At 42.2% G+C, this 14,492-nt stretch overlaps 1 protein-coding gene across 1 annotated transcript in view; it reads right to left on the reverse strand.

Moving 5' to 3' along the window:
* Positions 1 to 14,492, reverse strand: part of LOC135559088 (fibulin-7-like) — a 40,221-nt gene that overhangs the window by 15,754 nt on the left and 9,975 nt on the right. Inside the window, exon 4 of the mRNA XM_064993464.1 lies at positions 13,958 to 14,083. Coding sequence (XP_064849536.1) covers positions 13,958 to 14,083 — 126 coding nt within the window. The remainder of the gene's footprint in view (positions 1 to 13,957; positions 14,084 to 14,492) is intronic.

Raw genomic sequence — 14,492 nt, forward strand, 5'->3', positions numbered from 1 at the left:
GGGATTAAGAAATGAGTATTACACAATGCCCATAAAAACATATAGCCTCCACAACGCCACTGGGGATTAAGAAGTGAGTATTACACAATGCCCATAAAAACATATAGCCTCCACTACGCCACTGGGGATTAAGAAGTGAGTATTACACAATGCCCATAAAAACATATAGCCTCCACTACGCCACTGGGGATTAAGAAGTGAGTATTACACAATGCCCATAAAAACATATAGCCTCCACTACTCCACTGGGGATTAAGTAGTGAGTATTACACAATGCCCATAAAAACATAAAGCCTCCACTACGCCACTGGGGATTAAGAAGTGAGTATTACACAATGCCCATAAAAACATATAGCCTCCACTACGCCACTGGGGATTAAGAAGTGAGTATTACACAATGCCCATAAAAACATATAGCCTCCACTACGCCACTGAGGATTAAGAAGTGAGTATTACACAATGCCCATAAAAACATATAGCCTCCACTACGCCACTGGGGATTAAGAAGTGAGTATTACACAATGCCCATAAAAACATATAGCCTCCTCTACGACACTGGGAATTAAGAAGTGAGTATTACACAATGCCCATAAAAACATATAGCCTCCACTACGCCACTGGGGATTAAGAAGTGAGTATTACACAATGCCCATAAAAACATATAGCCTCCACTACGCCACTGGGGATTAAGTAGTGAGTATTACACAATGCCCATAAAAACATATAGCCTCCACTACGCCACTGGGGATTAAGAAGTGAGTATTACACAATGCCCATAAAAACATATAGCCTCCACTACGCCACTGGGGATTAAGAAGTGAGTATTACACAATGCCCATAAAAACATATAGCCTCCACTACGCCACTGGGGATTAAGTAGTGAGTATTACACAATGCCCATAAAAACATATAGCCTCCACTACGCCACTGGGGATTAAGAAGTGAGTATTACACAATGCCCATAAAAACATATAGCCTCCACTACGCCACTGGGGATTAAGAAGTGAGTATTACACAATGCCCATAAAAACATATAGCCTCCACTACGCCACTGGGGATTAGGTAGTGAGTATTACACAATGCCCATAAAAACATATAGCCTCCACTACGCCACTGGGGATTAAGCAGTGAGTATTACACAATGCCCATAAAAACATATAGCCTCCACTACGCCACTGGGGATTAAGAAGTGAGTATTACACAATGCCCATAAAAACATATAGCCTCCACTACGCCACTGGGGATTAAGAAGTGAGTATTACACAATGCCCATAAAAACATATAGCCTCCACTACGCCACTGGGGATTAAGAAGTGAGTATTACACAATGCCCATAAAAACATATAGCCTCCTCTACGCCACTGGGGATTAAGAAGTGAGTATTACACAATGCCCATAAAAACATATAGCCTCCACTACGCCACTGGGGATTAAGAAGTGAGTATTACACAATGCCCATAAAAACAAATAGCCTCCACTACTCCACTGGGGATTAAGTAGTGAGTATTACACAATGCCCATAAAAACATATAGCCTCCACTACGCCACTGGGGATTAAGAAGTGAGTATTACACAATGCCCATAAAAACATATAGCCTCCACTACGCCACTGGGGATTAAGAAGTGAGTATTACACAATGCCCATAAAAACATATAGCCTCCACTACGCCACTGGGGATTAAGAAGTGAGTATTACACAATGCCCATAAAAACATATAGCCTCCACTACGCCACTGGGGATTAAGTAGTGAGTATTACACAATGCCCATAAAAACATATAGCCTCCACTACCCCACTGGGGATTAAGAAGTGAGTATTACACAATGCCCATAAAAACATATAGCCTCCACTACGCCACTGGGGATTAAGAAGTGAGTATTACACAATGCCCATAAAAACATATAGCCTCCACTACTCCACTGGGGATTAAGTAGTGAGTATTACACAATGCCCATAAAAACATATAGCCTCCACTACCCCACTGGGGATTAAGAAGTGAGTATTACACAATGCCCATAAAAACATATAGCCTCCACTACGCCACTGGGGATTAAGAAGTGAGTATTACACAATGCACATAAAAACATATAGCCTCCACTACGCCACTGGGGATTAAGAAGTGAGTATTACACAATGCCCATAAAAACATATAGCCTCCACTACGCCACTGGGGATTAAGAAGTGAGTATTACACAATGCCCATAAAAACATATAGCCTCCACTACTCCACTGGGGATTAAGAAGTAAGTATTACACAATGCCCATAAAAACATATAGCCTCCACTACGCCACTGGGGATTAAGTAGTGAGTATTACACAATGCCCATAAAAACATATAGCCTCCACTACCCCACTGGGGATTAAGAAGTGAGTATTACACAATGCCCATAAAAACATATAGCTTCCACTACGCCACTGGGGATTAAGAAGTGAGTATTACACAATGCCCATAAAAACATATAGCCTCCACTACTCCACTGGGGATTAAGTAGTGAGTATTACACAATGCCCATAAAAACATATAGCCTCCACTACCCCACTGGGGATTAAGAAGTGAGTATTACACAATGCCCATAAAAACATATAGCCTCCACTACGCCACTGGGGATTAAGAAGTGAGTATTACACAATGCCCATAAAAACATATAGCCTCCACTACGCCACTGGGGATTAAGAAGTGAGTATTACACAATGCCCATAAAAACATATAGCCTCCACTACGCCACTGGGGATTAAGAAGTGAGTATTACACAATGCCCATAAAAACATATAGCCTCCACTACGCCACTGGGGATTAGGTAGTGAGTATTACACAATGCCCATAAAAACATATAGCCTCCACTACGCCACTGGGGATTAAGCAGTGAGTATTACACAATGCCCATAAAAACATATAGCCTCCACTACGCCACTGGGGATTAAGAAGTGAGTATTACACAATGCCCATAAAAACATATAGCCTCCACTACGCCACTGGGGATTAAGAAGTGAGTATTACACAATGCCCATAAAAACATATAGCCTCCACAACGCCACTGGGGATTAAGAAGTGAGTATTACACAATGCCCATAAAAACATATAGCCTCCTCTACGCCACTGGGGATTAAGAAGTGAGTATTACACAATGCCCATAAAAACATATAGCCTCCACTACGCCACTGGGGATTAAGAAGTGAGTATTACACAATGCCCATAAAAACATATAGCCTCCACTACGCCACTGGGGATTAAGAAGTGAGTATTACACAATGCCCATAAAAACATATAGCCTCCTCTACGCCACTGAGGATTAAGAAGTGAGTATTACACAATGCCCATAAAAACATATAGCCTCCACTACGCCACTGGGGATTAAGAAGTGAGTATTACACAATGCCCATAAAAACATATAGCCTCCTCTACGCCACTGGGAATTAAGAAGTGAGTATTACACAATGCCCATAAAAACATATAGCCTCCACTACGCCACTGGGGATTAAGAAGTGAGTATTACACAATGCCCATAAAAACATATAGCCTCCACTACGCCACTGGGGATTAAGTAGTGAGTATTACACAATGCCCATAAAAACATATAGCCTCCACTACGCCACTGGGGATTAAGAAGTGAGTATTACACAATGCCCATAAAAACATATAGCCTCCACTACGCCACTGGGGATTAAGAAGTGAGTATTACACAATGCCCATAAAAACATATAGCCTCCACTACGCCACTGGGGATTAGGTAGTGAGTATTACACAATGCCCATAAAAACATATAGCCTCCACTACTTCACTGGGGATTAAGAAGTGAGTATTACACAATGCCCATAAAAACATATAGCCTCCACTACGCCACTGGGGATTAAGAAGTGAGTATTACACAATGCCCATAAAAACATATAGCCTCCACTACGCCACTGGGGATTAGGTAGTGAGTATTACACAATGCCCATAAAAACATATAGCCTCCACTACGCCACTGGGGATTAAGCAGTGAGTATTACACAATGCCCATAAAAACATATAGCCTCCACTACGCCACTGGGGATTAAGAAGTGAGTATTACACAATGCCCATAAAAACATATAGCCTCCACTACGCCACTGGGGATTAAGAAGTGAGTATTACACAATGCCCATAAAAACATATAGCCTCCACTACGCCACTGGGGATTAAGAAGTGAGTATTACACAATGCCCATAAAAACATATAGCCTCCTCTACGCCACTGGGGATTAAGAAGTGAGTATTACACAATGCCCATAAAAACATATAGCCTCCACTACGCCACTGGGGATTAAGAAGTGAGTATTACACAATGCCCATAAAAACATATAGCCTCCACTACGCCACTGGGGATTAAGAATTGAGTATTACACAATGCCCATAAAAACATATAGCCTCCACTACTCCACTGGGGATTAAGAAGTAAGTATTACACAATGCCCATAAAAACATATAGCCTCCACTACGCCACTGGGGATTAAGTAGTGAGTATTACACAATGCCCATAAAAACATATAGCCTCCACTACCCCACTGGGGATTAAGAAGTGAGTATTACACAATGCCCATAAAAACATATAGCTTCCACTACGCCACTGGGGATTAAGAAGTGAGTATTACACAATGCCCATAAAAACATATAGCCTCCACTACTCCACTGGGGATTAAGTAGTGAGTATTACACAATGCCCATAAAAACATATAGCCTCCACTACCCCACTGGGGATTAAGAAGTGAGTATTACACAATGCCCATAAAAACATATAGCCTCCACTACGCCACTGGGGATTAAGAAGTGAGTATTACACAATGCCCATAAAAACATATAGCCTCCACTACGCCACTGGGGATTAAGAAGTGAGTATTACACAATGCCCATAAAAACATATAGCCTCCACTACGCCACTGGGGATTAAGAAGTGAGTATTACACAATGCCCATAAAAACATATAGCCTCCACTACTCCACTGGGGATTAAGAAGTGAGTATTACACAATGCCCATAAAAACATATAGCCTCCACTACGCCACTGGGGATTAAGAAGTGAGTATTACACAATGCCCATAAAAACATATAGCCTCCACTACGCCACTGGGGATTAAGTAGTGAGTATTACACAATGCCCATAAAAACATATAGCCTCCACTACGCCACTGGGGATTAAGAAGTGAGTATTACACAATGCCCATAAAAACATATAGCCTCCACTACGCCACTGGGGATTAAGAAGTGAGTATTACACAATGCCCATAAAAACATATAGCCTCCACTACGCTACTGGGGATTAGGTAGTGAGTATTACACAATGCCCATAAAAACATATAGCCTCCACTACGCCACTGGGGATTAAGCAGTGAGTATTACACAATGCCCATAAAAACATATAGCCTCCACTACGCCACTGGGGATTAAGAAGTGAGTATTACACAATGCCCATAAAAACATATAGCCTCCACTACGCCACTGGGGATTAAGAAATGAGTATTACACAATGCCCATAAAAACATATAGCCTCCACAACGCCACTGGGGATTAAGAAGTGAGTATTACACAATGCCCATAAAAACATATAGCCTCCTCTACGCCACTGGGGATTAAGAAGTGAGTATTACACAATGCCCATAAAAACATATAGCCTCCACTACGCCACTGGGGATTAAGAAGTGAGTATTACACAATGCCCATAAAAACATATAGCCTCCACTACTCCACTGGGGATTAAGTAGTGAGTATTACACAATGCCCATAAAAACATAAAGCCTCCACTACGCCACTGGGGATTAAGAAGTGAGTATTACACAATGCCCATAAAAACATATAGCCTCCACTACGCCACTGGGGATTAAGAAGTGAGTATTACACAATGCCCATAAAAACATATAGCCTCCTCTACGCCACTGAGGATTAAGAAGTGAGTATTACACAATGCCCATAAAAACATATAGCCTCCACTACGCCACTGGGGATTAAGAAGTGAGTATTACACAATGCCCATAAAAACATATAGCCTCCTCTACGACACTGGGAATTAAGAAGTGAGTATTACACAATGCCCATAAAAACATATAGCCTCCACTACGCCACTGGGGATTAAGAAGTGAGTATTACACAATGCCCATAAAAACATATAGCCTCCACTACGCCACTGGGGATTAAGTAGTGAGTATTACACAATGCCCATAAAAACATATAGCCTCCACTACGCCACTGGGGATTAAGAAGTGAGTATTACACAATGCCCATAAAAACATATAGCCTCCACTACGCCACTGGGGATTAAGAAGTGAGTATTACACAATGCCCATAAAAACATATAGCCTCCACTACGCCACTGGGGATTAAGTAGTGAGTATTACACAATGCCCATAAAAACATATAGCCTCCACTACGCCACTGGGGATTAAGAAGTGAGTATTACACAATGCCCATAAAAACATATAGCCTCCACTACGCCACTGGGGATTAAGAAGTGAGTATTACACAATGCCCATAAAAACATATAGCCTCCACTACGCCACTGGGGATTAGGTAGTGAGTATTACACAATGCCCATAAAAACATATAGCCTCCACTACGCCACTGGGGATTAAGCAGTGAGTATTACACAATGCCCATAAAAACATATAGCCTCCACTACGCCACTGGGGATTAAGAAGTGAGTATTACACAATGCCCATAAAAACATATAGCCTCCACTACGCCACTGGGGATTAAGAAGTGAGTATTACACAATGCCCATAAAAACATATAGCCTCCACTACGCCACTGGGGATTAAGAAGTGAGTATTACACAATGCCCATAAAAACATATAGCCTCCTCTACGCCACTGGGGATTAAGAAGTGAGTATTACACAATGCCCATAAAAACATATAGCCTCCACTACGCCACTGGGGATTAAGAAGTGAGTATTACACAATGCCCATAAAAACAAATAGCCTCCACTACTCCACTGGGGATTAAGTAGTGAGTATTACACAATGCCCATAAAAACATATAGCCTCCACTACGCCACTGGGGATTAAGAAGTGAGTATTACACAATGCCCATAAAAACATATAGCCTCCACTACGCCACTGGGGATTAAGAAGTGAGTATTACACAATGCCCATAAAAACATATAGCCTCCTCTACGCCACTGGGGATTAAGAAGTGAGTATTACACAATGCCCATAAAAACATATAGCCTCCACTACGCCACTGGGGATTAAGTAGTGAGTATTACACAATGCCCATAAAAACATATAGCCTCCACTACCCCACTGGGGATTAAGAAGTGAGTATTACACAATGCCCATAAAAACATATAGCCTCCACTACGCCACTGGGGATTAAGAAGTGAGTATTACACAATGCCCATAAAAACATATAGCCTCCACTACTCCACTGGGGATTAAGTAGTGAGTATTACACAATGCCCATAAAAACATATAGCCTCCACTACCCCACTGGGGATTAAGAAGTGAGTATTACACAATGCCCATAAAAACATATAGCCTCCACTACGCCACTGGGGATTAAGAAGTGAGTATTACACAATGCACATAAAAACATATAGCCTCCACTACGCCACCGGGGATTAAGAAGTGAGTATTACACAATGCCCATAAAAACATATAGCCTCCACTACGCCACTGGGGATTAAGAATTGAGTATTACACAATGCCCATAAAAACATATAGCCTCCACTACTCCACTGGGGATTAAGAAGTAAGTATTACACAATGCCCATAAAAACATATAGCCTCCACTACGCCACTGGGGATTAAGTAGTGAGTATTACACAATGCCCATAAAAACATATAGCCTCCACTACCCCACTGGGGATTAAGAAGTGAGTATTACACAATGCCCATAAAAACATATAGCTTCCACTACGCCACTGGGGATTAAGAAGTGAGTATTACACAATGCCCATAAAAACATATAGCCTCCACTACTCCACTGGGGATTAAGTAGTGAGTATTACACAATGCCCATAAAAACATATAGCCTCCACTACCCCACTGGGGATTAAGAAGTGAGTATTACACAATGCCCATAAAAACATATAGCCTCCACTACGCCACTGGGGATTAAGAAGTGAGTATTACACAATGCCCATAAAAACATATAGCCTCCACTACGCCACTGGGGATTAAGAAGTGAGTATTACACAATGCCCATAAAAACATATAGCCTCCACTACGCCACTGGGGATTAAGAAGTGAGTATTACACAATGCCCATAAAAACATATAGCCTCCACTACGCCACTGGGGATTAGGTAGTGAGTATTACACAATGCCCATAAAAACATATAGCCTCCACTACGCCACTGGGGATTAAGCAGTGAGTATTACACAATGCCCATAAAAACATATAGCCTCCACTACGCCACTGGGGATTAAGAAGTGAGTATTACACAATGCCCATAAAAACATATAGCCTCCACTACGCCACTGGGGATTAAGAAGTGAGTATTACACAATGCCCATAAAAACATATAGCCTCCACAACGCCACTGGGGATTAAGAAGTGAGTATTACACAATGCCCATAAAAACATATAGCCTCCTCTACGCCACTGGGGATTAAGAAGTGAGTATTACACAATGCCCATAAAAACATATAGCCTCCACTACGCCACTGGGGATTAAGAAGTGAGTATTACACAATGCCCATAAAAACATATAGCCTCCACTACGCCACTGGGGATTAAGAAGTGAGTATTACACAATGCCCATAAAAACATATAGCCTCCTCTACGCCACTGAGGATTAAGAAGTGAGTATTACACAATGCCCATAAAAACATATAGCCTCCACTACGCCACTGGGGATTAAGAAGTGAGTATTACACAATGCCCATAAAAACATATAGCCTCCTCTACGCCACTGGGAATTAAGAAGTGAGTATTACACAATGCCCATAAAAACATATAGCCTCCACTACGCCACTGGGGATTAAGAAGTGAGTATTACACAATGCCCATAAAAACATATAGCCTCCACTACGCCACTGGGGATTAAGTAGTGAGTATTACACAATGCCCATAAAAACATATAGCCTCCACTACGCCACTGGGGATTAAGAAGTGAGTATTACACAATGCCCATAAAAACATATAGCCTCCACTACGCCACTGGGGATTAAGAAGTGAGTATTACACAATGCCCATAAAAACATATAGCCTCCACTACGCCACTGGGGATTAGGTAGTGAGTATTACACAATGCCCATAAAAACATATAGCCTCCACTACTTCACTGGGGATTAAGAAGTGAGTATTACACAATGCCCATAAAAACATATAGCCTCCACTACGCCACTGGGGATTAAGAAGTGAGTATTACACAATGCCCATAAAAACATATAGCCTCCACTACGCCACTGGGGATTAGGTAGTGAGTATTACACAATGCCCATAAAAACATATAGCCTCCACTACGCCACTGGGGATTAAGCAGTGAGTATTACACAATGCCCATAAAAACATATAGCCTCCACTACGCCACTGGGGATTAAGAAGTGAGTATTACACAATGCCCATAAAAACATATAGCCTCCACTACGCCACTGGGGATTAAGAAGTGAGTATTACACAATGCCCATAAAAACATATAGCCTCCACAACGCCACTGGGGATTAAGAAGTGAGTATTACACAATGCCCATAAAAACATATAGCCTCCTCTACGCCACTGGGGATTAAGAAGTGAGTATTACACAATGCCCATAAAAACATATAGCCTCCACTACGCCACTGGGGATTAAGAAGTGAGTATTACACAATGCCCATAAAAACATATAGCCTCCACTACGCCACTGGGGATTAAGAAGTGAGTATTACACAATGCCCATAAAAACATATAGCCTCCTCTACGCCACTGAGGATTAAGAAGTGAGTATTACACAATGCCCATAAAAACATATAGCCTCCACTACGCCACTGGGGATTAAGAAGTGAGTATTACACAATGCCCATAAAAACATATAGCCTCCTCTACGCCACTGGGAATTAAGAAGTGAGTATTACACAATGCCCATAAAAACATATAGCCTCCACTACGCCACTGGGGATTAAGAAGTGAGTATTACACAATGCCCATAAAAACATATAGCCTCCACTACGCCACTGGGGATTAAGTAGTGAGTATTACACAATGCCCATAAAAACATATAGCCTCCACTACGCCACTGGGGATTAAGAAGTGAGTATTACACAATGCCCATAAAAACATATAGCCTCCACTACGCCACTGGGGATTAAGAAGTGAGTATTACACAATGCCCATAAAAACATATAGCCTCCACTACGCCACTGGGGATTAGGTAGTGAGTATTACACAATGCCCATAAAAACATATAGCCTCCACTACTTCACTGGGGATTAAGAAGTGAGTATTACACAATGCCCATAAAAACATATAGCCTCCACTACGCCACTGGGGATTAAGAAGTGAGTATTACACAATGCCCATAAAAACATATAGGCTCCACTACGCCACTGGGGATTAAGAAGTGAGTATTACACAATGCCCATAAAAACATATAGCCTCCACTACGCCACTGGGGATTAAGTAGTGAGTATTACACAATGCCCATAAAAACATATAGCCTCCACTACGCCACTGGGGATTAAGAAGTGAGTATTACACAATGCCCATAAAAACATATAGCCTCCACTACGCCACTGGGGATTAAGGAGTGAGTATTACACAATGCCCATAAAAACATATAGCCTCCACTACGCCACTGGGGATTAAGAAGTGAGTATTACACAATGCCCATAAAAACATATAGCCTCCACTACGCCGCTGGGGATTAAGAAGTGAGTATTACACAATGCCCATAAAAACATATAGCCTCCACTACGCCACTGGGGATTAAGAAGTGAGTATTACACAATGCCCATAAAAACATATAGCCTCCACTACTCCACTGGGGATTAAGAAGTGAGTATTACACAATGCCCATAAAAACATATAGCCTCCACTACTCCACTGGGGATTAAGTAGTGAGTATTACACAATGCCCATAAAAACATATAGCCTCCACTACGCCACTGGGGATTAAGTAGTGAGTATTACACAATGCCCATAAAAACATATAGCCTCCACTACTTCACTGGGGATTAAGAAGTGAGTATTACACAATGCCCATAAAAACATATAGCCTCCACTACGCCACTGGGGATTAAGAAGTGAGTATTACACAATGCCCATAAAAACATATAGGCTCCACTACGCCACTGGGGATTAAGAAGTGAGTATTACACAATGCCCATAAAAACATATAGCCTCCACTACGCCACTGGGGATTAAGTAGTGAGTATTACACAATGCCCATAAAAACATATAGCCTCCACTACGCCACTGGGGATTAAGAAGTGAGTATTACACAATGCCCATAAAAACATATAGCCTCCACTACGCCACTGGGGATTAAGGAGTGAGTATTACACAATGCCCATAAAAACATATAGCCTCCACTACGCCACTGGGGATTAAGAAGTGAGTATTACACAATGCCCATAAAAACATATAGCCTCCACTACGCCGCTGGGGATTAAGAAGTGAGTATTACACAATGCCCATAAAAACATATAGCCTCCACTACGCCACTGGGGATTAAGAAGTGAGTATTACACAATGCCCATAAAAACATATAGCCTCCAATACTCCACTGGGGATTAAGAAGTGAGTATTACACAATGCCCATAAAAACATATAGCCTCCACTACTCCACTGGGGATTAAGTAGTGAGTATTACACAATGCCCATAAAAACATATAGCCTCCACTACGCCACTGGGGATTAAGAAGTGAGTATTACACAATGCCCATAAAAACATATAGCCTCCACTACGCCACTGGGGATTAAGAAGTGAGTATTACACAATGCCCATAAAAACATATAGCCTCCACTACTCCACTGGGGATTAAGAAGTGAGTATTACACAATGCCCATAAAAACATATAGCCTCCACTACGCCACTGGGGATTAAGAAGTGAGTATTACACAATGCCCATAAAAACATATAGCCTCCACTACGCCACTGGGGATTAAGTAGTGAGTATTACACAATGCCCATAAAAACATATAGCCTCCACTACGCAACTGGGGATTAAGAAGTGAGTATTACACAATGCCCATAAAAACATATAGGCTCCACTACGCCACTGGGGATTAAGAAGTGAGTATTACACAATGCCCATAAAAACATATAGCCTCCACTACGCCACTGGGGATTAAGAAGTGAGTATTACACAATGCCCATAAAAACATATAGCCTCCACTACTCCACTGGGGATTAAGTAGTGAGTATTACACAATGCCCATAAAAACATATAGCCTCCACTACGCCACTGGGGATTAAGAAGTGAGTATTACACAATGCCCATAAAAACATATAGCCTCCACTACGCCACTGGGGATTAAGTAGTGAGTATTACACAATGCCCATAAAAACATATAGCCTCCACTACGCCACTGCGGATTAAGAAGTGAGTATTACACAATGCCCATAAAAACATATAGCCTCCACTACGCCACTGGGGATTAAGTAGTGAGTATTACACAATGCCCATAAAAACATATAGCCTCCACTACGCCACTGGGGATTAAGAAGTGAGTATTACACAATGCCCATAAAAACATATAGCCTCCACTACGCCACTGGGGATTAAGTAGTGAGTATTACACAATGCCCATAAAAACATATAGCCTCCACTACGCCACTGGGGATTAAGTAGTGAGTATTACACAATGCCCATAAAAACATATAGCCTCCACTACGCCACTGGGGATTAAGTAGTGAGTATTACACAATGCCCATAAAAACATATAGCCTCCACTACGCCACTGGGGATTAAGTAGTGAGTATTACACAATGCCCATAAAAACATATAGCCTCCACTACGCCACTGGCCCTTTGTTTAAAAAAAGTGCAGTCCTAAATGAGTCTGCTGGTATGACGATTGCTGTCCTTTCAGCGTCAAGAACCTGTCACACACTGAAGGTCTAGGTCCAAAAGGTTCGCCACTGAAGGCCTAGGTCCAATAGGTTTGCCACTGTGCAAACATGTCTATACTAGATATAAAGACTGCAGGTATTAATGTTTCAAGGAAGGAGTGTATATATTTGGCAAGGCAGAGCGGTTTTATGTGAATGGAAGCTGATAATTAGGAGTTTTTTACTGCGCTGGTCTCCAGAAGAAATTACCAGTTGTCACTATCCAAGATTGAGTCAAGACTGAGCACAAATGTATTGGACACAGAGATGAGATACTCAAAATGTTGTCTGGCGACCAGACGGGCGGTCGTCTCGACTTACTTGCAACTGAAGTTAGGCTACATTAAACTTTTTAATATTAAACATTCATGCAACACTGTAGTTTCCCAAAATTTCCTGACCTCAGTGTTCACATCCATTGCACCATGCAGCCCTCTATCAGTGGTGTGTGTGTGAGTGGGATGATAGACTTATAGAAGGCTCCCACACAGTGCAAGCAGTGTTACTCATGGTCAAAGTCCATCTAAATCCCCATTAGTCTGTGTGTGGTTCTCACTTACAGCAGTGTACTGTACACAGGGGGGAGAAATGAAAACAAATAGACAGAGAGAAACAAAACCTAACTGTGCCGTATTGATTCGCTGGCTCTGCCTGGAGCCCTGAGTTTGTATGATAGCCCAGCCAGCCAGAACCAGCGAGAGGGAGTGGACCTGGGTCTCCCTCGGTGTCTGGCCCTTGTGTGTTGTTGTTACTAGTTAGCCATAGCATAGAGATATATAGGACTGTAAGTCCTGGTTCCAGTTTATAATATCAATAAGGCACCTCAATGGTTTTGTTGTATATATTAGCCGTGGCCAATATTCCACGGCTAAGGGCTGAGTCCAGGCACTTTGCGTCATGCATAAGGACAGCCCTTAGCCGTGGTATATTGGCCAATATACCACACCCCTTTGGGCCTTATTGCATCTCTACCTACATGTTGGCACAGGGCTCTGGCAGGTGGCTCCGGCCCAGCCTTTGGTACACGTGCAGGAGAACTGGTTCATCTCGTCCACACATGTCCCCCCGTTCAGACAGGGAGAAGAGGCACACTCATTTATGTCTGAGGAAAGACAGGAAGAGTAAGGGATTAGTCAAGAGAGGAGAATAAAGTAATATTAGCCCTGATGTAAATGTTGGCTAGCTAACTCACTGACAAGCACAGGTGGAACCTTATAGCTCTGATGCATGAACTAAAAGAGAAAAGCTCCATCTCTGTGTGTGTGTGTGTGTGTGTGTGTGTGTGTGTGTGTGTGTGTGTGTGTGTGTGTGTGTGTGTGTGTGTGTGTGTGTGTGTGTGTGTGTGTGTGTGTGTGTGCACACACTTGCGTGCGTGAGCGTGAATGTGCATGCGTGTGAGTACTCAACATAACCGGAGCAAAGGGGATGGCCTGACTTTTAGTCTCACAGAACGTCTTTGAAGCATTATCTAAATGTTAGCAAGCTGTCAAGACAGAGGGCTGCTATAACTA

The sequence above is a fragment of the Oncorhynchus masou genome, chromosome 1 (genome assembly GCF_036934945.1).
Source record: "Oncorhynchus masou masou isolate Uvic2021 chromosome 1, UVic_Omas_1.1, whole genome shotgun sequence".
Lineage (NCBI taxonomy): Eukaryota > Metazoa > Chordata > Actinopteri > Salmoniformes > Salmonidae > Oncorhynchus > Oncorhynchus masou.